Source organism: Seriola dumerili, unplaced genomic scaffold (assembly GCF_002260705.1).
Source record: "Seriola dumerili isolate Sdu_G_001 unplaced genomic scaffold, Sdu_1.0 BDQW01000068.1, whole genome shotgun sequence".
Lineage (NCBI taxonomy): Eukaryota > Metazoa > Chordata > Actinopteri > Carangiformes > Carangidae > Seriola > Seriola dumerili.
In genome coordinates this window covers 1,499,953-1,526,066 of record NW_019174323.1, presented here as the reverse complement: position 1 = coordinate 1,526,066, position 26,114 = coordinate 1,499,953, and the positions used below count along the sequence as shown (strand labels likewise).

The window sequence follows — 26,114 nt, the reverse complement described above, 5'->3', positions numbered from 1 at the left end:
GAGAGATGGGTCATGAGACGGGGACAAACCGGAACAATCTGGATCATTTACTATGAATGTGAATTATTTTCTCTGAAGTTTGGTGTATGTTGTTTGACATTTGTCTTAGTGGAGGTCTGTGCTCTCTGGGTGCCCCTATAGTTGCTAATGCATCAGTATGTAAGTCACATTTTACTGTTTTAGTTGGTTGAGGTGGAACTCATTTCAAATGTTTAATTTTCTGTTGAGCAGTTTTATCTATAACAATATTTTATAAATGTATCATGTATTTTCTATGTAAAATCTTAATTTAAAATCTTAATGTAGCAATTACATAAATGCAGTGGAGTAAAAACAGGAGTACAAGTGTAAAATGTGATTAAATGGGAAGTACCAGTACCTTCAATTTATATGAGTAAATGAACTTATACATTGAATTACTCACTTCTAAACTACATTGTATCTAATGTGCCATGTTTCTTCCTTTAAAGTCAGAACTTGTTCAGTGGAACTGAGGCTGAAGACTGAACAAACTGCTCGTCCTAAACTCTCTCCGTCAGCTGTTTGCAACATCGAGCTGATGTGGTTGACAACAAGTTTGTTTATGTTGACAAACAGCAGACTACAAAAAAGCTCTGTCCTTGGTATTCTTCACAAACACACACACACACACACACACACACTCTTATACACACACCACATTTCACATACGTTAATGCACTGCTGGTGCCTCATATATTAAACACATTCCTGCACAGAGACACAGACACATCAGCTGCTCTAATTATAACCCACGCACACATGACGCCAGACCGGTCGACAGCACACTCCCACTCAAGGACAACACAGCCGGCTATCTCCACCTCACTTTGTTTAAATGCTACATATCCTCCTCATGTCTTTTCTGTGTCCACTTCTCGTCCAATCACACGCCTCCTGCTCTTGTCTTTGCTACTGGAACTGAGAGACTTGAGCTCCTGTCAGCACTGACTCAGTCTGCTGAGGAATGTCCAGCAGTTGTTACTTAGTGATGATTTGCTGCTGTTTTACCTCTGGGCCTCAGAGATAAGCCTCAACTGAGCCACATAACTAGTTTTTACACTTCAGTTTTTTCTTTTATAGTATGAAATATTATGACTCTCTATCTCTTATTTTCAAAGATAGTTTTTAAAGTGGCAAAATAAAAACTGATGTTAAAACATGTACAAAGCTAAATGTGTGGACATCATGTGTGCCACGCTGAATAAGAGGGGCACAGCAGATACCAAACAGCACAGTAAATCAATGGTGGGCTGGATGTGAATCTGATAAATCAGGTCTGATGAATGGAGCGGCTGGGTCAATAAGAGCTGGTTATATTTGACCAGCTGGAAATGGAAAGAGACAAACAACCTTCTATTGTTTTTTTTCAGAGAAGTGCTTTAAAAGAGGAAAATAACAATGTGGCTGGATGATGATGGAGGTCTGGTTAGTTAATTAGTTTATAACAATACAAAAATATTACAGACAATAGTCATAATGTACATGGTAAATAAAGGTTGTTTTAGGGATTTGAACTAGACCTTGACCTCAGCCGATTTTTTGCATAAAGCTTGATTTGGTTTTGGTTATCTGGGCCAATCCTCTGTGTCGTTGTATGTCATTGGTTGCAATGCCCACTGGGAAGCAGGAAGAGAGGCAGCTTAACCAACATGTGCCATTAGCCTGGTGAGCTAGCAGTTAGCTCAGTAATGGATGAAATGAAGCGAAAACCTGCAAATGGGAATTTCAAGACAGAACAGAGGCCCTGAGAGGCAAGTGACAAAAAAAACATTTTGCCAGGATCATTTCCAGGCTCATTTTTCTAAATAAATAAATAAATAAAGAAATATCTGTGAAGACAGGTTAATTTTTTTTTTTCAGTTGACTCCCAGGGCTTCTGTAGCACTTTGTCTTTGAAGAAGAAAACAATTTTGTGGCTCTTCACAGAAGAAAAGAAAGTCTTAAAGGTCATCAGCTCTCCTCATTTGTGTCTAAATACACCACAACAGATTGTACAGATGCATATGCTGCTGTATGTGTTTTTTTTTATATGAACAATTAAACAAAGAAGGCAGTCCGGACAGGAGGAGGGTGTGTCTGCATCAAATGTCAGGATCTAATCAGATCATCTCTTCACTCACTGTGTGTTGTGGAGAAGGACAGAGACACTCGGCTGTAGTGGAGCAGCAGAGAGTTGTGTCTTTGTGACTGTAAAGTAAAAAACAACCTGTGACAGTTATCAAGCTTCAGACTTTCCTCTCTAGATCTCTCATGGCTGCATGTCCCTTGTAGATAATGTTATACCCACTAAGACGTGTTAAGTGTGAAAGCATGTGGCCATCCTCGTCACACTCTCTCCATGACAACAATAACCGCCTCAGTATCTGAGAGCCTCACGAATCCTTCCACCTCTGCTTCAGCTACGCTCATTTAAGTGGCATTATAAAAAGAAAATCAGTGACCTTTACTCCCACTTTGCTGAGTCTATGCTAAGTGACTGGACATTAATCGCACACAAGGTAAATTTTAGCATAAAATATAAATATGACGCATCTCTAACCTGCTGTAAGAAGAGTATGAGGCTCAAACTGGCAGCAGCAGAGGAAGACGAGGAAATGGGACATTTTTTGTGTCTCTGAATGATGCATACTGATGCGTCCCTGAATTCCTAAATGTGCTGACTATCCCAAAAGGACGGATCAATGGAATTATCCTGCTCACAGAGACAGCCTGTGTTTGCAGCAGTGACTGAATAATTACTGCAAAAATCTGGCTTCTCCTCCCTCTGTCTGTCCTGTTATATACAAGACTGTTCTGCATATAATCTGAGTCCACTGCATCACATTTAACTACAGCTGCAATAATCAATTAGTCAATCGACAGAAAATTAATTGGCCACTATTTCGATAATCGATTAATCGGTTCAGTCAATTTCAAGCAAAAATTTTCCAAATATTTTCTGGTTTCAGCCTCGAAAAAATGCTGATTTCCTGCTTTTCTTTGTCATTAAACTGAAGATCTTTAGGTTTTGGGAAGATAAAACATTTAGCCCGACACTGAACACATGCATTGCAAATAAGCTATGTAGACAAAAGTATGTAGACACCTGGATACAGCAACCCATTCATTCACATGAAGGTTGCTCAACAGTAGAGTTGCCCTGTTTGCTCCTCAAACACATGACTGGTATAAAAATCAATGTTACACCTTTTTGGGTTTCACAGTTTCATCTGGACATTATGGATCAAATCTCTGGTTCTTTGTGATGCTCATAAAAAAATTCATTCATCATTTTACAGTTTGATTTTGTGATGACTGAGTATGAAGAAAAGTCATTTCAGGCCAGTGTGTGTCACGTGTTCTGTCTGTGGTCGCTACACCACCGCACTGAGGATCGTTTCCCATCATGCAAAAGGTTTTGAATGGGGTTGAAGTCAGGGCTCTGTGTGGGCAAGTCACTTCTTCTACATCCATCCATCCATCCAGACGTTCCCAGGCCAGGTGAGATATGTAATCCATCGAGTGAGTTCTGGGTCCGCCCTGGGGTCTACTTCCAGTTGAATGCGCCCAGGAGGAATCTAAATCACCTCAACTGGCTTCTTTCGACGTGAAGGAGCAGTGATTCTACACTGAGCTCGATTTCCGGCTCAGCTCCGTCTTCACCACAACGGTCTGGTACAATGTCCGGATTACTGCTGACGCCGCACTGATCCATCTGTCAATCTCCAGCTTGTTTCCCATCATGCCAAAGGTGTTGAATGCGGTTGAAGTTAAGGATCTGTGTGGGCAGTCCACTGGGCAGGATAAAGGTGTCCACATACTTTTGGTCATAGAGTATATTACAAGGGGAAGTGATGTAATTCTTCTAAATCATGTCCATGTATGTAAATGTCTTACTACTTCTCCATCTATTGCCTCTAATATTCAGTTTTCTGGGACGAGGCAAAGGAAAAAATAAAATATCTCGTCTTATTAGCCTATTAAAAAGTGTCAAAACTTACTAACGAGTGAGTAAATGTTCTCCCCCGGTTCCTTCCTCTTTCTGTCTCTGTCTGTAAACACAGATGTACATTTACAATTCCACCCACTGCTGCATTCCCTGTTGGGAAATATGCAAAGTGTTATGTAAAACACTGAGGGGGAAAAGTGCTCCACGTAAATTTGGATGTGACTGAAGCCTGTGAGCACTCACATTATCAGAGAGCAGATTTCTGTTGCTTTGATGCCGATTCTTTCAGTTAAAAAAAAATAAATGCTGCAGTGGTGTCAGGCACAAGAAATCATAATATAGAGAAAGCATCAATAAAAGCTGCTCACAGAAAAACCCCAGAGGCTCAAATCCTGCACGTTCACATGCAAATGAAGCTCAGAGGGAAGTGTGACACTTTGTCCCCCCCGAGCCTCTGCAGGATGAGACCAGTGACAGTTTGCAGCATCCCTCACTTCTACCTCTTCACACACAGAGAAGAAGAGGAAGAGGCAGCCTGCAGCCGCCTGGTTTGTATGCAGACGGAGTATCTTCTCCGCTTAGCACGGGAGATCTGCTGTGCACACTCAGCAGAAGATGTGGGAGAGGAGGGGGCTCGGCTCGTTGGGGGTGGGGTGATCTATATTTGGGGGGATATAATGGTGATGTAGCAAATACTCTGGGTGTTAACAGCACAGGAAGGGGAGGAGAAATGATTTGATGCAGTGTACAGTTAAACTGCTGCAGAGTGACGCCTGGTGTGTACCTACACACACACGCACACACACACACAGACACTACTGCAGCTACGTGCAAGCTCGAGTTGAAAAAACCAGGAGCAGTTGGCTTGAGACGAAGCTCCTGGCACATTAACATTTGACCACATTAGCAATGGTCATCACGTGATCCCGCGATCCCACGAGACACACACACACACACACACACACACACACACACACACACACACACTTCCTTCCACTGCAACACAGACTGAATTTACTACTCACTACCTACAACCTGGATTTTCACCAGTCAGTAAAAACATCATATACAACACCTCCCTCCATAGAGCAGGTGACTGCAGTCTGAATGATCTGGACTAGATCAGAAGATACAGCAGAAATTTTAACTGATGGGAAGAGACGACATATGTAACAATTAAATTAGAATGACCTCCTCGTGAAATATTAACTCTTTGTGTGAGATTTTGTCATATTTGCCGAGTGAAGTCTTGAGTAATGGCTAAAAATGTGCTTTGTGAGGTCACACTGATCTTGACCTTTGACTACCAAAATCTAATTAGTTCGTCCTTGAGTCCAAGTGAATGTTTTAACCAAATGTGAAGGGATTCGCTTGAGGAGTTCTCAAGATATTGCGTTCACAAGGCAAAAAACCTGTTTTGTGAGGTCACTGTGACCTTTGACCTTTAGCCACCAAAATAAAATCAGTTCATCTGTGAGTCAGCCTTGAATTTGTGCCAAATTTAAAGAAGTTCTGTCAAGGTGTTATGGAGATATCGTTTCCTAGAGAATGGGACGGACGGATGAACAAAAATAATCCTCTGTTCTGATTGGCTCACCGACCTGTTGTTACTAGAGCTCCAGAGAGAAGCCTGAGAGAGGAGATGTGGAACTACATTGTGATGGTTTTTGGTTCTTAAAACCACAAATATATCTTCTTATGGATCAACACTTCAAATAAAACACAGGAGAGGAGGAAAATATGGAGCTTTAAGTTAAATTGATTTGAACCTAATCACAGGAATCAGGTTTCATTAAAACCAGTGCATCTGATTCTGCAGGTCTGTCTGACCACTAAATACAGAAACCAGCTAAAATGAGATATTTTCACTGAAGGGGAAAAAAAAAACCCACATCAGCTCCTAAGCAGAGGTAATTAGAGTTGTGGTCCTGCCCTAAGAAGGAGTGTTTATTGCTCACACACATCGATTGAGCTGCCTCAGTGCAGGCGAATCCCATTTATCATGGTTTTAACTGACTGAGGAGGCTGTTCCTGTAAGTATACTCGTTGATAAAAAGCTTCATGCTATCAAATCACTGAGATGATAAGACGAGACAAGAATGACAAAAGGAATGCAGTTAGAGCCGTCAGCCGTCTGGCCACATATCGAACATAGCAACATAGCAAGACTCAAGTCTGTCTCTTCCTTGTTTCTTTTTTTGTTTTTTCATCTGCGGCTGTCATCACGGTGGCACAAGTTCAGCTCGTTACTGCTCGTGTTGTTGTCAACAGGAGACAACCAGCAGCTCAGTGAAGGAAGTGATACAGAGAAAATTAGGTTACGCTCAAGGAATTCTGGACATCTTAATGACTTTCTCATTATGGCTTCGACACGAGTTGCGGAAGAGGCCAGGCATTAAAAAACATTTTTTTAATCCAGCATGATACATTAAAATACTTTTAAATGCAGAAACCTGAAGCTGCACCTTGATAAACAAAAACCCGCAACAGGGATTTAAAATAAACCTGCTGTTGAGCATCCCAGTTGAAGAAAATGCTGCTCAGTGTCTCCTGTTACACTACATGGCCAAAAGTATGTGGACACCTCAAAATATTTGATTGCTGAACACCCAATTTCAAAACCACTGGTATGTATTAACTTCCTCCTAAAACAGCCTCCACTCCTCTGGTTTCTGAACCTGGCTGCAGGGGTTTGCTCCCATTCATTCTGCCACATCAGCTTCAGTGAGGTGCAGAAAAGCTGAAGTAGTGTGACACTGTTATCAGCATTGCAAATCCTCATAATGAGGAGGTCGGGATGGATGGGTGGGTCAACAATAAACGGAATGACTTGGACACAGGAGAGCATCTTTTGTGTCCTGTTTCCTACCCGCAGTGAACTGTGTTTTCTTTAAGCCACGACCAGTCGTTCTTTAACCTTAACCGAGTAGATTTTGTGCATAAGCTTAAACCAGGCTCAGTCACCGTGGAGACAGAACAGCAAACGACCATGAATAAGATCTGTAAGGGTCATTGTATTGATCCCAGGCAAGGAAATTGAAGCGTCACAGCAGCAAAAAACAAAAAAAAACATTTATAACGTGTATCAAGAGAAAAATAGTTTTGGAAGACGCTGACAAACCAAGAAAACACTCGTTTTGAAGAACCTTTTGTTGGACAACTGATTTTGTCATTCCAAAGGTTTTGGATGGGCTTGAAGTCAGTTCTTCAACACCCTATTGGGAAAACCATTAAAGACCTGGGCCCATATTCACAAAGCATCTTAAGGCTAAAAGTTGCTCTTAACTTGCAGATTTAGGAAAAACTCTTAATATATATAATAATGGTCCTAACTTTAGGACTCCTCATTTTTTTTTGGCTAAGAGTAATTCACAAAGCCACATAGCGCTAAAAGTAGCACCTAAGTCTGGGAGAAGTTAGAAGTTGCGGAGAGGACTCCTAACTCACTAACACCAAATCACAAAGAATCTTAAAGCTGCTGTCTTTCAACATCGTGATGTTCTAGAAACCTTAAATGCTTAGATGCTGAATGACTTAAAAGATACTCAATCACGATGGAATAATGATCATTGTGGAGCTTTAAAAGGATTAAATAACATCTCCCACCAACCAAAACAACCCAATCTTTTTTTCCCCATTGAGTGAATTGAATGTAAGTTTTTATAGTAAAATTAAATTCTCCCGGGTCGACACAAATCTCATCATATAGATGCATTTTGGAGAATGCACTACTTTTGTAAACAGCACCTAATCCGCTATTATTTAATTTGTATTTGTTTATTTCTCATTGTTGTTTTTTTATGATCACTGTGGGATGTTGCACATGTTTTTTAACCAGCACACACCGGTCTTTCATCAACCAATCACTGTGGGTCCTGTACATGAGAATTGACGTCATCCATAGCAACGCAGTCGCACTCATAGCTCAGGAATTTTCACTTTTCCTTTGTAAAAGCTGGTCTCAGCAGCTTTGTGAAAAGGACTTAGGAGAAAACCTTTAGATAGAAACTTTTAGTGCGACTTAGGAGTACTCTTAGTGGTAAGATAAAATGCTTTGTGAATACAGGCCTTGACCTGTTGCACAGGGACATTGAGGGTCTTGTCCAGACTGCTGTGGCAAAGTTTTGAAAAATCATCGTATGCTGCAGGATTAAGAGTTCTCTTCTTTGGAAATAAGGCGCCTGCACAAAGCAAAGTACAACCAAACTGTCTCTTCAGGGGTGTCCAGATACTTTTGGACAGCTGCTGTACAACTCCATTTATCAGTTGATCTTCTCTAACAAGTAAAGTAATGAACTATAAGAATGATTCTTTACAAACTAGGTACTGTATTTTGAAGCTGATTTGAAGCTGTGCTGATGAAAAAGTAAAAATTGAGTTGCACCTCTTATTAAAATGTAAACAGATCTGACTCCCCCAGTATCATTCCTCCTCCAGCCGACCATTCAGTGAGCCTAATGCTGCAGTAAGCCCCGGCATAAAGGACCTCTTATGTATCTTTCCACAGTGGCATTGTGTACCTGGCACAGCAATAAGCTCGTCCTGAGGACTCGCACATTTCCAACATATTCTACATTCTTTTGTTTCTTTGTGTTGTTTGCCTTGTGCTCTTTTTCTTCTGTGTCAAAGTTGACACGAGCCCTTACACTGACTGCTGCGTCACGTCACAACTCACCAGCACCGCACTGAAGCGCTCCTCCAGCTCGTCTTCAGGTGGCAACGGGAGTTTTGGCCCCGCGGCTTGTTTCTGGGGGCCCGTGGAGCCTGGAGGGGCCGACACCACCTTGCCCTCCTTCGCGTGGGGGACCTCCATGCTTCCTGCTGCGTTCCCCATGATTTTGTATCCGATAGATCCGAAAAACACACACATACACAAAAACCTTGCTCCTGGAAAATCAGCCTCAGTATAACTACTGTTAGACCATCTATAACTCAAAAATAAGGCTGTTTCTACTTATTCAGAGTTCAGTTAAAGGCTCTGGACAGTGACCTTTCATTATTTCCATGACCCCACGCCGAAGTGGCACCCATTACTCGTCCATAGTCTCAAACGAGGAGAAAGCAGCGGGATGAAATCCACCCCTGCCTCTGAATGAGAGTCAGACCTCGCACAGATCCTGATGCATTATGAAACCCTAGAAAGAGGGAAGGGGATATCCTGAGAGTGACAGACAGAGTGACAGCTGAACAAGTGCAAGAGAAAAGAGGGAGGAGATAGAGTTCAGAGCCTGTAGCTGCTGCACAGGACGAGGCTGCAATAGAAGAAAAATTAAAGGCAAGAGGATTGACAGGGAAAGGTATCACTTCTGTGTTTCCGTCTGCACAGGTGAGGTGAAAACGCTGCAGGTGAAACTACTCCCAAAGCTGCACAGCTCTCAGGTAAAGAGACACAGTTGGTCTTGAATTTAATCTATGGAAGTCCTCCATCTGCTGTGGGATGCTGGGAGGACCTTTTATCTCCATATCCAGAGGAAAAAAAGAGAGGAAGGCAGAGATCCAGCAGGCAGCCACTCTGTCTATCCGACACAGGGACAGAGAGAGACAGAAGGCAGCAGTGGCATTACTTCTAACAGTAGAGAGCACAGGGAGAGCTGAGTCTCTGGGTCCTAGTGCCTCCGTGTACAGGCTGCACTTCATGACAGAGAGAGGTGTTGGGGAAAAGTAGGCAAACTGAGCCCTGTGTTCAGATGCTAATTCAGGAACACTGAAAGTTAAGTCTGGTGATTTTTCTTATTGTCAACAATCCCATGAAAACACCAGAAAACATCAACTAAGGATTATTTCAATTAATCTGAAGTTTATTTTTTCAATTAACTGATTAGTTGATTTGTCTGTAAAAGACCTGAAAATGCTGAAGAATGAAATTTGTTTTGCTCAAACAACAGTCACAAACTTATTGATTATAATGTAATACCAATAAAAGCATTAGAGCTTCAACATTTGGAGGACTTTTGCTTGAAAATGACTTGACAAATTGATTTTATAATACAATTATATACAATTAATTTTCTGCCAATCAACTGGTTTTTTTTTGCTAATGTTATTATAGCTTTTGTAATGTAGTATTTAATTGTATCTCATTCTCAGCTTTCTACTTGATTTGTCCTTTTCTTTTAGCTTATCAGTCAGCTGTGAAGCACTTTGAAGTTGAAGTGCTATACAAATAAAGATTGATTGATTGATTGATTGATTGATTGATTGATTGATTGATTGATTGATTGATTGATTGATTGATTGATTGATTGATTGATTGATTGATTGACATATTGTTGGTTTTGGTCTGGAATTTGTTGACAATGAAAGAAATATTCGGTCATTTCATTAACAAGGCTCTGCCTGTCATCACACATTTGTGTATTGATGTTCGTAAGAGGATGGAGTTGTAAACCACCTGAATAACATCTGTGCTTGTGTGGTAGCAGCATACAGACTGAACAACATGTACTGTTACATCCTCAGTCTCATGAGACCTGAGTAAAATGTGAGCACATCACAAATTATCTTAATTCATTGTTTGTTAGTTTGTCAGCAGGATTACACAAAAACTACAGAACCAATTTGCACCAATCATGGTGGAGGGATGTTGTTGATGTTTGGATCAGACGTATCAATGGTGTTGAGTTTCTATCTATGAGTTTGTACAATTTGGCACAGATCCAAATAAGGCCCTTTCCTACAAGCCAAAATGTCTGCTGCGAAAAAGGCCCATCAGTGTTATTGTTGTAGGAGATGAGTTTTCATTTGAATACATTATGAAAAGCATCAACCTGGAGTTACAAAGCCTAAACGAAAGCCACAGCAGGTGTTTCCAGAGGCAACAGCCAAACGTTGGCAGCTCACAGCACCACACCCCCTCTAAGATCAAAGCCTCATTCATACTCATGTTGCGTCAACACACACCCTCATAAGAGCCTGCGTCCTAACAAACCACAGTTGTAATGTGGCCGCTAAAGAGGATCACAAATGTAATCAGTCATAAGTTGTGTAGCAGCGATGACGTAACTGTTTACTCAGAGAAGGCCAAAGGACTGTGTTGTTGGCTGCAGAATGACTGGGGTGTTGCTGGAAGGTGGAAGCAACTGTTAATAAATAATGAGCATCACACTGATACCTGTGTGTCTGGTCAGCAGCACACGGGCCATAAGGCGCCCGCCAGGTAATGAAGTGTGACACATTCAGTGGAGGAACTTTGTTCACCGGGTTGACAGTAAGTTAGAGTTTAGTGAAATGTGATGACACCTGTGCTGTGAGGTTTCTAACAGTTACCCAATCAGACAATCATGTGGCAGCAGTGCAATGCATAAAATCCTGCAGGTAGAGTTTAAAGAGAATGGAGCCAAAAACAAAAACATCACAAAACAGAAAGACTGTGGTCACTAAGACAACCACTCTTTACAACTGTGCTGTGCAGCTTCTCAGAATGAACAGCACGTCAATGATCATAAACCCTGAGCAAAGTTGGAGATGGTCAACTACAAGGAGCAGTCATGTTTTTAAGGACAGACTAGTAAACAGGGCCTCTGTATTAGGATGACATCTAGTGGTCAAAATACTGCATTACAGCTGGAAAACCCTCTGCACTTTTTCCTTTGCCACAGCTTGTCATTTTGTAACTGAATCTCTAAATGTTGGGCTTCTGTTTTCATTTAAAAACTAGAGATGAAATGTAGAAATAAAGTGGACTTTACAAAATCCTTTAGTTATTTTCATATGTAATGTAATGTAATGTGATGTAATGTCATTGTTGTTTTTTCTTCTTGGTTCATCTCTTAACAAGACAAAATGTCAGAAGGAATTAGAATATTTATTCAAATAAAAATAGTAGAGCTGTAATGATTAGTCAATTAATCAATTAGTCGATTGTGGTGAAGTGAACGCTAATATTAATATTCTTCTCAATCTTAGTCATTTTTTAACCAAAATACCAAAAAGAAAATTGTCATTTCCAGCTTCACAAATGTCAGGTTTTGATGCTTTTTTCAGTCACACATGACAGTAAACTGAACGCCTTTGGGTTTTGGATGTTGGTCCAACAACACAAGACAAATGAGCACATTATTTTGAGCTGTAGGAAATTAACAACAAGCATTTTCTTTCACCACATTCTGAACTTTCATAGACTGAGTGATTAACAGCAAAAATAAAGGACATTAAAAGTTGCAACCCTAAAAACAGCAAATAAATAAGAATCCTACTATCTCCAGCATTTGTTAATGTAGTGTTTACAATGTGCAACAATCAGTCTTAAAAAAAAGATCCAAGGCTTAATGAGTGGAGGCCACAGCACAGACTGACTCTACATGTCTGCTGGAGAGAGATGCCTCAGCAGTAAATACTGAAAGATGTGAGACTCGCACATTATAGCCTCAAGAGTCTAACAACCTTACAAGCTGATTTCTGTACAGCATTCCTATTACAGATACAGTATAATCTGACATTTACCAACAACAGAGATCTAACTGATCATCACATGCTCATGCTGCTGGTTTGCAGTTCCTGTGTTCAACATGTAGCATATGGAAGCTTTGATAATTACATAGATAATATCTGTGTGTGTGTGTGTGTGTGTGTGTGTGTGTGTGTGTGTGTGTGTGTGTGGTTGGTCCAGGTATTACTCATGCTGTTGGCACCTACATATGTTTTCACAGTCACATTGTGGGGACAAAATAAAGTCCTTGTAACGTAAATCATAAAATGTTTAAGTGCAGACATATTTTAAGGTTGGAGGAAGTCTACAGGAAATGAATGTAAGTCAATAATGTCATAGAGCTTTCTATGTAGTGCATGGAAACATGAGTCTTATTACTGAATTACTGATATACAGCAAAGTTTATTTATAGAGGGATGAGAAAAATATACATCAAAACAAAAAAATCTATATTTAATATCTGGAGAATTAACTATTAAATAACAAACAGCAAATTCTGTAGCAATGCATCAAAAGCTGATTCTTGACCATCCGCTTTCTGTCATGCCACTCTGGACTGAACAAATACAATGTGACCACATGTGACTGCTCTTGACCACAGTAGCACTGTAAATGACTAGTGTTACACAGCAATCCTCAAGACTTTGAGTAACAACCAACATGTGTCAACAACAACAAGCATTTAAAGCTAAAAATACTGAAAGTTAGTATCAAGTTAGTTCGATATGATATTTCCTGATTTATATTATAACATCTCAGTTTATTCTATGGTTCAACAGTATTTCATCCATATTTTGACAAGAGGCATAACATCAGAGCAATACTGCCTTACAACATCAAAATGCAGTAACAACATATTCATTCAAAACTTGTCACAAATCATGACCGGAATCTGACTTTTTGACAATTGAACATGAAACAGGAATTGGAAAACAATTGATATATTACTCAGGAAAACAATCAGCAGATAAACTGATAATGAATATAATCATTAGTCCTATTTAGGTTTTCATGTCACAAAGCAGTGGCTAAGTCCAGTCATGATATGGATGAATAACTACTCCTGCTATAAGGTAAGTAGCCTAGCTTAGCTAAGCAGCAGTAACTGTCATCTCAGTATCTGATTTTGAAGTAATTAATATAATATAAGAGAAAGAAAGAAATGGTCAAAAAGGCCCTGGAATCATTTAGCCATTACAATAAAGGTACAGTTAGTAGCCCTTGCTGAATAAATGAATAATATAAAGAAATAACATACAAAAGGCATTTTGAAGATAATCAATGGGAAAAAGCAAGTCTGCATGCCTATATATACACATATATACACATATAATATTTAGTCAAGTAGGCAGTCCTATGAGTAACTTCCTAATATTCTGGATGTATTGTATTGACACTGGTAATGAAAATTTTCCGATGATTTCCAGTCCTAATAATTATATGCATATGTTTGCAGTGCATTTGTAGGTTCACTGCATCTGTATAGTAACTGTACACAATGTGTATATAAACAATGCAAAGTGTACAGCAAGTTTATTGTCCATTTCATTAAATATTATTGGTTGCTTGAAACTGAAACTTGGTGGGGATCACCGCTGTCTCATTGCTGGAGTAACTGCGTTTGGGGAATGTTGGAGAGCAAACTGAGAGCACGGTGAAAGCAGGTGAGGAGGGGGTGATGGAGGTGGTGCTCACTGTCGGTGGCACCATGCGGCGCCCACATGGACAGCCTGAATCCTGGATGATCCTCAGCACGTCATTACGGAAGCGCACACCTACCAGGGCGTACAGGATAGGGTTGAGGCAACAGCGGGTGTACGCCAATGTGCAGGTGATGTACTCCAACAGAAGACTGCAGAACTGCTCTGCCATTTTACGCGACAGCACCACAGTGTATGGTAGTTGGAACACAAGAAACACCACCACCAGGGCCACCATCAGCTTCAAGGTGCGCTGCCGGTGCCACACCTTCCCTCGTCGATGACTGTTCCCCTCCCACAGCACTTGAGCAATCAAAGTGTAGCATGTCACCATAATCAAGAAGGACAGGCAGAAGACAGCAATGATGGCTCCATTGGTGGCCACTTTGACTGTTCCACTCTTAATCATGCCACAGTAAGGCATCATTCCATCACCGCTGAACACATTCGACACCCCAGAGAAGAGGATTTCAGGCAGGCTGAGGAGCACCGCAACGACCCACACACCCAGAGCGGCTACCTTCCCACCTCTTAAAATCTGACTGCGCAGCCTGAGCATCTCCTGGGCTCGCGCCACCACCAAGTAGCGGTCAACACTGATGCAGGCCAGCAGCAGCAGCCCACTGTAGGTGTTGATAGCGTAGCAGGCACGCGTGGCCTTGCAGAGGGGAACGGAGAAGATCCAACCCAGGTGAGTTTCAACGGCCTGTAATGGTAGCGTGAGGAGCAGGAGGAGGTCAGCCAGTGCCAGGTGGAAGAGGAAGACATCAGTCATGGAGCGAAGCCGGAGGCGGCGGTAGAGGGCAAAGGTGGCAATCACCAGGCAGTTTCCCACCACGCCCAGCAGGAAGATGACGCAGAAAACACAAGTCTGGAACATTTTGATGGTGAACTCATGCTCACCAGCCTCACACCAATAAGACGACAGGTCACTACAACTGGGATCTGAGCTGTTGCTGATGTTCAAGAGCAAGTTGTTCAAACAGTCATGGTCTGAATCGTAATCACAGCAGAGATTGTAGTCACTGATGTTGCCTGCCATTGCTGGTGGGGAAACAATGAAGACTAGTAAATAATTTATCTTGCAATAAAAAAAAAAAACTCCCTTGATTAAAATGTCTACCCATCTCTGCAACTTCAAGTCAATGTCATCAACTTTTCTCTTTATTATTTTAAAGAGGTACCTACATTTAAGAAGTATTGCATTGAACATTAGTGTATGCTAAAAAATTTACTGCAGATAAACTGATTGGAAACTGGATCATCACTTACATTGAAAGTGCGTTAGGGAGGGATCTCTCAATGACTAATATAAACAGGAAGGAAATCTTTCATCAGCATATTTTTTAATGATAGGGCTGCACAATTAATTTAAAATATTATTATTTATATTATACAGGACCTGCAATCTTCTTGATAAAAAGGTAAAACGTGTGACAACGTACCATTATAAATGTATTATAAATACATAGTGGTGCTACAGAGATGTCCTGGCCTACATCATTTCATCATCATCATCTTTATATTTTTTTCAGTAAAAATGAAATGCAAAAATTCCCCATTCTGACTAAAATTGTGGCTCAAATTGCAATGTCAAAATAATGGAAATATGATTATTTTTGCATATCTGACGATTCATTTCAATCAGAATGTGATCCAATTATTGTCTAATAACAATTTATAAGTTTATGGAAGTAGACAGTAGTCTATCACTGTGGCTAGCACTGAGTGTTAATCATGAGTCATTCTGGGCTTCTGCTAAATGTCATGGTGAGATTTACATGAGGACAAACTATTGCTCAAAAATATCTAGTTTTCCTATGAACATAGAGCCTGGGGTAGATTTTCAGCATATATACTGTCCTTCACACAGCGATTTAAGGAAATACTGAGCTCCTCTACAATCAGGTTGAAAGTAAGAGACCTGCAAAAAGATACCCCAGTATGAGTAAGCCGCAGCAATATTTTAGTCACAGTGCACCAGGTTGCGTGACACTGGCATCAGGTCGTTGGATAGGGGAAACCGTGGGCAGCTCAAAGGTCTACAGATCAATTAGTGTCGCGTGCTAACAGCCTTTATAAGCTACTTCTACATCTACATCTTTTTATCATTTCCTCTCTGTGACTCTGTTGCTGCTGAGGCTACACACAATGTTAAATTCTGCTCTTTCTACTTAACTTAAATGGTGGAGGCAGCCATTAAGGAGCTTCCCTTAAAAGGTAAGAGGAATAGAGCAGTGCTGGGTGATTTTAGTCTGATTTCAAATTAAGTGTATTTCCTGACAAACCTAACTCTTTCTAAGAAGCTGTAAAACATGTGGAAAAAGGTGTTCTTGACAAACAGCGAGGTGTGAGTCTACATGTGATTGTAAATTATTTATATCTGTCAGTGAAGTTAAGAACAGAGAAGTCATTTTGTTTGCTGTTAAATGTGGTCTCAGCCAAAATGGAAAACATGTTTTCCAGCTTGCGTTAAATACAGGTTATGCTCTGTGACTTTACACAATTTCCCTAAAGTTAAATAATATAACAAAAACTCCTAGAATTTCAGTTCAAAATGACTCGTATTTATTTCAGTGACAGTAATTTCCGTAAGCTCCGTGTTGCAGCTGCAGTTTGTGTAAAATATTGTTGATACCATCTCCAAAATAAATAATACAGCAACTCTCTTTATTGACCTCTGGCATTTTGCATTTGATCATAAAATGTCCTGCGGCAAACTGCATTTTATTAGCTTAGATGATGATGGTTCAATGCGTTCTGTAACTCTACCTCTGTTAAGATCGATAAAGGAGTGCCACTACGGTTTATTCTCATTACACTATTATTTATACTATATGTAAATAACAGAATTCCCTATTTTCTTATTCTAATATGCCAGTGGTTCTACTCCTGCTCAGGCTCTGACTCATCAGGCTCTTTCTAATATAGACGCAGATATGCCTGAAATTCAAACTGACGATTTAAAATTTTTTTTTTTTTTTTTTTTTTTTTTAAATTCAATTAGGTTTTCTGTATAAAATTTCAGTGTCTTTTAATAGTCATTAAACTATTGATCATTCCACTGTTATTTCTGTAATTGACTATAGACACACTTTACTTTCACTCTCCCGGCTGTTAAACCAAACCTAATATTTGTGCTTTTATCACTAGCACGAAGTTTCACATATAATTTCTCTCCATGTTGCATTACTGGACGCCCCTCATGATATTCAGATTTGAATCTCTCAGTTTCAGTGATACCTCAAATCTCTCCCCTCATTTAAATGGTGTAATATGATGCTCTATAATGATTACGTGACAATCGATATCCCCTCTGTACATACCATACTTTAACAGTAGAATTGGAAAACACTGCATTTGATATCAACAAGCTTAGAGTGAAAGGCTTCTTGTATAAATGTAACGCAAATCACATGAATGACTCATATGTTGTCTCTGATTTGTGATCGACCACAACCACCACCATAGTTTTGATTCTTGGACTGACCTATCATGACAAAGACTTTCATAGTTTAAATCAGTAAGTAATGATCTATTTGTGATGGTTTCATAATTAATTACATACTTGAATGTGCACATTAATGCAGAATTGTTACTTTTAAGCTTGGTCATGGTGATAAAATGTAGGAAAGATCCTTAAATTCGTTTTAAAAAAATCTCACTTTTCTAGTTATGTCTTTTGCTGCACATCTTCTATAATGCTTTATCTACCAGTCCAGAAAAATGAAATATTTATTTAAATTTCGCAACTGTCCCTTTCTTAAATGACCTTACCTGTGCTGTCTGGAGTGTTACGCATGTCCCAAGTCCTCCTTCTGTCTCTGTTGTAGAGGTTTGTGAAGCAGGCACTCTTAAAAAGAAGCCCTGCCGCCTAAACCTGCTGACCTTGATATACCCTTGTGTTTGTTGTTTTTGTAATCCAGCAGGAGTCACTGACAGAAGTGAGAATGAAACTGTGTTGGTGGGATGGCGCGATATCTCCAAGTGAGACTGACAACCACTTTGTAGATTACTGATTCTGCCTTTTGTCTTAAAACCGATCAAGAAAAGGTTTATTTGCCTTATCTGCAAAATGTTTTTGTTACTAGTCAACAGATTATCTACCATCATCAACATCATCATCATCATGAGCAACAGTGTATAATCTTTATTGAGTCAGTTTTTGACATTTTTAATCTGCCTGTGCCTCTATTTACAAATCTATGATGAGTGCAGATTTAATTCAATGAAATACACAGAACGTGCTCAAACTCAAGCCGTAGGTTTAACTGGGGAACAAATTCTGGCTGTAACTGGTACTAAAGCTAAGTACTAAAGTTTACAACCTTTCCTTGACTTCTTTTGAGGTTTTGTGGAACAAGCAAGCCACATAAGGGCTGAACTCATCAAGCTGACCTTCCCAGAGGAGAGCATGCATAACCTAAAATCTATACAAGATCTCTATAATACAGTGTAAATAGTATAGTGAATTCTATTATGGTTTTCTGTTATTAAAAAAGAAGCTCTGTTTTACTATAAGAATCCAATTTTTAGTTTTGGATAGAGGTGTTCAACGTGACTATCTCTTAGGCCCCATGCTTGAGAAATTAGGGCTGCAACTAACCATTATTTTCATTATTGATCAATCTCTTACTGATTAATCAGTTAATTGTTTTGTCTAGAAAATATTATAATTTCCCACAGTCCATGGAGATATACTGAAATTGCTTTTATTCGACATTGCAGCTCTATGTGAAATTAATAAATTTTTTCTTAAATAATTCCTAATTTAATAGAAGACATGGGAGGTTGTCAAAAGTAGACTGTAGCCTGGAAAAGTACTGGATAGAGCTGATTTTCATTTTATGGTTATTTTATTGCATTCCGTTTGTATTTTCTTGTGTATTGTGAAAGGTTGCTCTATAGACGGGCATTGCAAATTAAGTTGAGTTATAAATGCTGTTGCTTATGGCAGTGGTTCATGCTATTTAACTGTCTGTATGAAAATTAAATAAACAATAGAGGAATGCATCATCTACATAAAAACATTGCAATCTCAGCTATAAAAAAAAAAAATCACAGGGGCCTCAATATAGATTTGTGTGGGACACCTTTATCAACCAGTTAAAAGTAGCATATTTGATAAAAACTTGAGCACAACTCAATGTTGCTTTTATTTGCATGACTGAAACTCGAGCAAAGCCGAAAAGTCAAATCAGTTCAGATTCTTGAGATTTTCAAATTTTTTCAACTAAATAATCGTTAATTCCTCAAAAAGTGTAATAAAAATAAAACTGGTCACAGTGGGTTGAGGGGGTATGATATTTTTTTCAACTGGGTTGAAAATAAATGCATCTGTCTAGTTGGTTTGAATTTGCCTGATTAACCCCTGTGCACCAATTCATACTGCAAGCACGTCTGATCACTGCAGAGACGTTAACGACAACAAGCATCAAACCACAGTCTTTGCTTCAGACCATGTACTGTACGTGTTGCACTGAATTGTTTTCAGTGTCGAACTGTTGGTACATTGAAAGCTGGGCTGAGATGTTGACAATCCTTGATCCACACTGTGGTTTTGTAATTTCTACCGTCCCCACTTGTTTGTATATGTGGTTATAGCAAATTGATGTGAAACTAGTGACTGACAATTCAACCTGTGAACGTTTAGGTTGAATATTCATTGGTTACTTTTTTTGTAAGGCAATTCACCTCTTAATCAGATTTTTTTTTTTTTTTTTTTTTTTTTTTTTTTTATTACTTTGAGGTCTTTTGTTTTTGAAAAGAAAACAATGACTTCAGAAAAACCAATGGATTTCCCCCAGTTTTTTTTTTACAAACACCTTGAAAGGTGTGCAATGACCTTTTATGACTTGCAATCAAACAATAATTTGAAATTTATTTTATTCAAACCTTTGCTTAAAGATGATTTTGAAAATATTTATACATGCTCGTAACAACATGGTTTATAAAAAGGGTTTTTAAAGGTCAAATGATTAATTAATGCTTTACAAATAGCTAAAACACTTAATTATTTCTGAATCATAATAGGGTCTGCATATACAGATGTCAGTAAATCATTAAGACCATTAGTTACATTAGTGATTACGTGAAGCACCTTCTGTTCTGTTTTTCTGTATGAAATGTGCTGCACAAACAAACTTCCCTATAAATTGGGGCAACAATTATTATTGTTATTATTATTAACAATTATGATTTAATAATTAATTTCAATACCAATATATTATATATACATATATAGTATTTATGAAAGAGTAACATTTTAATCTGTTATTATATCATAATAATTATTATTATGTAACTATCATTTTGCTTGTTTTTGATTTACCACTGTACTGTGCAGCAATATACACAAGTGAAGCCTTCATTTAAATAAAAACAGTAAGTGCAAGGCCCATTGAAGGTATTTTCAAAAAGGTGAAAAATAATTTTTAATCAGTAAACTAGAAAAAAATAAACAGTATAGGTTATGAGGCACGGTTCAAATCAGGTGATGGAAATTTACAGAGCTTAATAGTCAAGGGGACTCTTTTCAAGCACTGTTATTGTGAGAGGCCGATTTTTACAGCTACATGATGTAGGTAAAACAATACAGCTATAAATTAAATTATTGTTTGTTTTATTTCTGCAATTAAATTTTTTTCCAGGAGCAGTTTTCCTTCAGGATATCTTATCTTATTTAGTGCACAATCAGCATTAAGTTTGCATTCTTCATTAAAAAGTAAATATGCAGCAAGTTTAAGCGTCTTAATATTTGACTGTGTGATTCTGAAACAAGATGAGCTGAAGGTGTGAAGAGAGGAGACACCCTATCTGGGTTTGGGCAGATGGTGTGAAAATGAAATGTGTTTCAGATCATTGTACTGTGGGTGACAACAAATGACTAGCTGCTGATTTACTTATTCTAACCACTGCAGGGCAAATTAAAACCAGTTTAACAACAACACATCTCACAAGTTGTGTGCTACAACTACAAATCACATATTTTCTTGATTTTCAAATTGAAAACAAGTAAATAAAACTCAGGGTTCTTGAAAACCAATTAAATTCGAGAACCTAGTTTCTTCAAATTCAAGGACCCATCATGTCACAGTTTGAGATTTGGATCCAAGTTAAATACTGTGACAAGACTAAAGGGAAGAAGCTCACAGACATTGACAAAAAGAGAGAGAGGCTTGTGGTGTTTTGCACACATGTAGACGGCAGAAAAAGTTACATTTCTATTTTTGATCAAAATATATGAATTCAAGCACTTTCCAATGACTCATGTCTATTTATACCTATTTTCAAAAACTTTCAACACATTAATTTTTTATTTTTTTTCAAATTCACAAACTTTCACAGACCAATGGGAACTCCTGCAGCAAACAAACATTTCTTCAAATGTTAATAACCTTTTACTTAAAACTTAAAAAATAGAATAAAAAATAAAAAGTAATCGTGGCGTTGGGCCACTTTAGTAAGTCAGTATGTAGTAACCCAGGCACAGCATTGTGGGTACATCTCTTGTGGGCCAGTTGAAGAAGTGGGTGGTTGTGTGTACTGCCTTGAAAGCACAGACCATTTCTAACAAGATGAGCTCATGACCTGACAGCGCAGTGTGCCTCTCTCTCTCTTGTTTAAAATCAGTCTAGCTCATCCAGCCGTGGATCTCTCTCTCTCCCTGCAATAAACTTAAACAAATGATACTCAAACAAGATGGTGTTTTTCATTACACAGAATTAAAATACCATTGTTGCATGGATGAATTATTGGATATACTGCTCTACACTATCCACAGATCTGTAGAAAAAAAAAGGCCCCAACAATGCATGCAGCTGTATCTATCACTAATTATTCATTGCCAACTCAAAACTGTTGTAGTGCTCTATATTTATACTGTAGCTTCACACAGAAACCCTGACACTGCTGAGTTGGTGACTGTGATCTTAGTTTGGAGAAGTACTTTGAGGAAGTCTGTTTGTACCTACACTGTAAAATGTTTTCGCCGTTAAAAAACAGTAAACAACTGGAAAAAGGGTTGCCATTATTTTACTGTAAAATTAAAAGTACCATGCTGTTGCTGGTATTTACAGTTTGCTACAGTTTTTGTAAATACAGCAAAAACTTGTTATTTTCTACATTTACAGTAAAATACTGATGAAGGATTGGCAGTTTATTACTGTTTATTTACACTTTTTTCACAAGAGCTATATTTGCAGATTTTTACCATAAACTGTAGTACATATATCAAACATGCTGCAGTATAACTGCCAACAAAAAGAACTACATTTTTTTCCCCCTAAACTTTATGAGTTGATAAATTATTCCTTGGCAGTCTTGCTATAAAACTATATTCTAACACATTGAATAAACGTGGTCTTTGAAATTGCAACTTCAAATTTTAAGACAAATAATACTAAAATACTCAAAGTGTCTTTTCAAACCACATCTCTCTTTATTAAACTTGTGAAAACACAACGTGCAAATAAACCAAAATTTCAGTCATTTAAAAAAGATCTCGTACAAGTGTTGTAGTCTGAATGAACATTAAACACTGAACGCAAATAAACACAAGAAATATTATCAAAAATAATCAAGTGGTTCTCTAACATAAGCTGTCGTACTGTATATGTATATTTATAAGGATTGTATGAGGGAGCAGTTCAAGGAGTGAATGAGTGGCCAAGTGAACTGGAAAAAAAAAAAAAAAAAAGAGCGTGGCTAAGACACTAACAGTGTGTGTGAGTGAGTGTGTGAACTGACTTATGTAGAGTCTCACTCAAAGTCCTTAATTTCTTTAGTAGACTGGAGACACAAGGGTTGACTGATGCCATCTTTTTCTGGGTGACCTTCCCCAGACTTTGACCTGATTTTTCCCCATGAATGGCCTGAAAAACAAGAGTGTGTATTCAGGTGGAGAAATAGAAACGTGTACTTTCATGGTGCAGATTAAGTAATAGTATATTTGGAAGTAATAGTTTCACCTTGATTAGTGTCAGAAAAGCTTCCTTAACATGCTCCAGTAATCAGATGTTTTAGGCAGCTTGTATGTAACATGTGAGACAAAACTCAACAAACACAAGGTCAACATGATCAAAGCTACAGTACCAGTTGAAGGATGTAAGCATCTCACCTTTGAATGAATTCCAGTGTGCATGCAGGGTCATCTTGGGACTGAAGATTGAAGTTGTAGTGGGTAGAAAAGACTGCAGCGAGCGAGGTCAGCTGGTTTGGTGCCCTCACAAAAAGGTCATGGCCCTCAGTGCTGATCATGAAGTGGTAAATACACCTTCCTGGTGTTTCACCTGAAATTTGACAAAGAAGTCTTGGGAGTCCTGTTCTTTTTCCTATACACATTATAAGGTGTTATGATATAGAACTAAACCGCGTTGAATAGCCACATTATTTCTGCTCTGTTCAGTGTATTAATAGTGGAAGTAACGTATGATGACAGTTTAGCTAGCTTGCTAACATTAGCAAACAAGCTCCCAGTCAATTCAGTCCCGACAGTAAAGTAACGTTATATAAATAAAATCAGCAGCGTCCTTTGGAGACGAGCACTTAGCAGATGCTAACACAAAATAAAGTAAGATGAAACTCACCCTGTAGTTTGGAGGATCAGGATCAGAGTCCAGCTCTCTCTCTGTCACACCATGAAACTGCCAGTGAAACGGGTGATAGAAAGTTACCATTACAGTGTTACTAACGTTTTCAGATCACAACAGAAGGATTTTTTTTTACCACTTAGCAACTGTACAGCTGTACATTGAAGTAGCTAACGTTAGCTGACAAAGTACACAGTTTGTTTGTGTTGATTAAAGTAGCTTAAAGACTAACATTACAAGTAAAATAACTTGTCTTGTTTAATGGCATTCTACTAGATAATCAATACAACTTGATTCGAAATGTGATGTATTTTGCCTATGCTAACAAGCAGGGAAAAAAGGCACTCACCTATTCATTTGAAGGATGAAGATGGGTGAAAAAAGTCAAACTGCATTGTCCAGTCAAACGTGTCTCCCTTTTTCCCAAAATGCATTGCAAAAAATACTGTAAATTACTGTTTTCTTTCCTCCAAGCAATAATACTGTAAAATGCTGTTTTAAAAGTGTTTCAGGAGAAAAAATTTATAGTAATATACTGCATTTAAAGATAACAGGATTGCACTGTTGAAATTTCCCTGTAAAGTTACAGGAATTTGTTACTGTGTACAGAATAATGCTGTGATAATATGCAAATCATGATCAGTCAAAAAGTATTTCCCTTTTTACTGCAGTTTCAAAAGCCTAAGATCTGTTTAAGGAGGGGTTCTCTCTCAGTATGTCACGTGTATTTTTAGTGGAGCAAACTGTAGTGGTTTATTTGATGTGTGGGTATGTTATAGTTAGCGTGATGTCTGTTTTAAGTCATTTTGATCATCTCGCCTGCAGTCTTTGTGTGTTTTTATAAGATGGTAAATCATAAAGAAATCTGACTCTAGCTGTGACACATCCAACACATTTGAAGATGCCTAATAAAATACATCAATGTGAATATCAGCAATAATAATTCAATTTTAATTTATTCACACGAAGAAATGTGTCTGTCCTGATTTTTTTTTTTTTTTTTACACAATGTTGTGCACTGTCATAAAATACAAAATATATATATATATATATATTTTTATAGCTCCTACAAAAAAAAAAAGAAAGAAAAAAATGGATAGACAATTTACTATATCTTCTATTGACACACTATGATATGGGGTATGGTTATGATGTTATTTGGAGGATACACATCCTCGAGTGGCCATTCTGAATTCGAGCAATGTCCCTGAATGTCTTTCAACACGCAACGAACCCCTGAATGAGCACGGCTTCCTGTCTGCACAGGCTAAGGTGGCTACACAAGCCATTACAAACGCCTGCGATCCTGGCCATTAAAAAAAAACAACACACAGGAAGTTGTTGTTGTCTGTATGAAGTAAATACATACATACATTCATGCATACAATTTGTCATATTTTTTTGCCCTGAATTTGCATGAATCAGTATGAAATTTTTCATAAAAATACAGGAAGTGTGTTGACTGTTTCAGAGGGTAGTTTGTGACTGTATTGTTGTAGAGCTTTGTGTGACAGATTCTGTTTGTGTGTTTTAGAGGGTTTGACTCTGTCATGCTGCACCAACTTCCTGACTCCAGCAATGTGTCCATTACTGGCACCAAATGAAGGAGGAAATCCCTTAAAAGTGTTTTCACTGGCTATCTGAAGAGGAGCAGGAAACCACACACACACACACACACACACACACACACACACTAGGAGATATATCACTGTAAAATCGTGTGTTTATATAGAGTGAGGACATACCAGAACTTCCATTAATTTACTACACAGAGTGTCGACTTTGTTTTGGGGGTTTTTTCCCCCCATCAACCCCTGTTTTTTTTTGGTTAAAATAAATGAAGGATAAGCCTGGAGTCAGCAAATCAAATGAAAGGATCAAAATCCAGTGTGCTAGTCAGTCTCACAATATGTCTGTGGCTCTCAAAGCTCATTGGTTCCTACTGCAGATATTAAAAAAAAGTGCTAGTGAATGTTCAGATGAAGGAACATGTCACTCAGTGCAACAGTGTGGCTCACTGATGTGTTTTTAATAGTTTTATGAAATAGAAATGTTAAAATGCTGATATACTTTTAATTACAAAGTGCACATATTGAACATTGTGAATTAAAGATGCAAAACAACAATTATTTTCCAAGCAAAAATGCCAAATATTCTTTGGTTCCAGTTTCTCAAATGTTATCGACAACCCTGTCTTGGATGCGTTATCAGTCTCCATGATTACCAATAATTGGTATAAGCCCTCAAAATACTATATCAGTTGATCCCTAGTAGATTAACTTCACCACCAATGACCAGAGCTGTTCACTAATAATTTCTAACAGCTGCAAAGATTGATCAATTAGTCAATGTAAAAACAATTCATTTGATGTCATCACCTTTTCTGATGTTTTGTAAACCAGTTGATTAAGCAATAAAATGATTTGCAGATTACTCCATGCACTAAC

At 38.4% G+C, this 26,114-nt stretch overlaps 2 protein-coding genes and 1 long non-coding RNA gene across 3 annotated transcripts in view; all 3 read right to left on the bottom strand.

Annotated features, from left to right (window-relative positions):
* LOC111219802 (formin-like protein 1) overlaps window positions 1–9,052 on the bottom strand; it is a 32,960-nt gene extending 23,908 nt beyond the window's left edge. The window contains exon 1 of the mRNA XM_022742595.1: window positions 8,625–9,052. Coding sequence (XP_022598316.1) covers window positions 8,625–8,819 — 195 coding nt within the window. The 5' untranslated portion in view covers window positions 8,820–9,052. The remainder of the gene's footprint in view (window positions 1–8,624) is intronic.
* A 4,727-nt stretch (window positions 9,053–13,779) lies between these two features.
* Window positions 13,780–17,911, bottom strand: LOC111219803 (C-C chemokine receptor type 7-like). The gene is made up of 2 exons (XM_022742596.1): window positions 17,855–17,911; window positions 13,780–15,121 (listed from the first exon to the last, which is right to left on the bottom strand). The coding sequence occupies exons 1-2, from the start codon at window positions 17,877–17,879 to the stop codon at window positions 13,926–13,928; spliced, it is 1,221 nt and encodes a 406-aa protein (XP_022598317.1). The 5' UTR covers window positions 17,880–17,911; the 3' UTR covers window positions 13,780–13,925.
* A 4,867-nt stretch (window positions 17,912–22,778) lies between these two features.
* On the bottom strand, window positions 22,779–23,712 carry LOC111220398. The gene is made up of 3 exons (XR_002665058.1): window positions 23,665–23,712; window positions 23,196–23,367; window positions 22,779–22,950 (listed from the first exon to the last, which is right to left on the bottom strand). It is a non-coding gene; the product is annotated as an uncharacterized LOC111220398 (long non-coding RNA).
* Window positions 23,713–26,114: the final 2,402 nt, after the last annotated feature.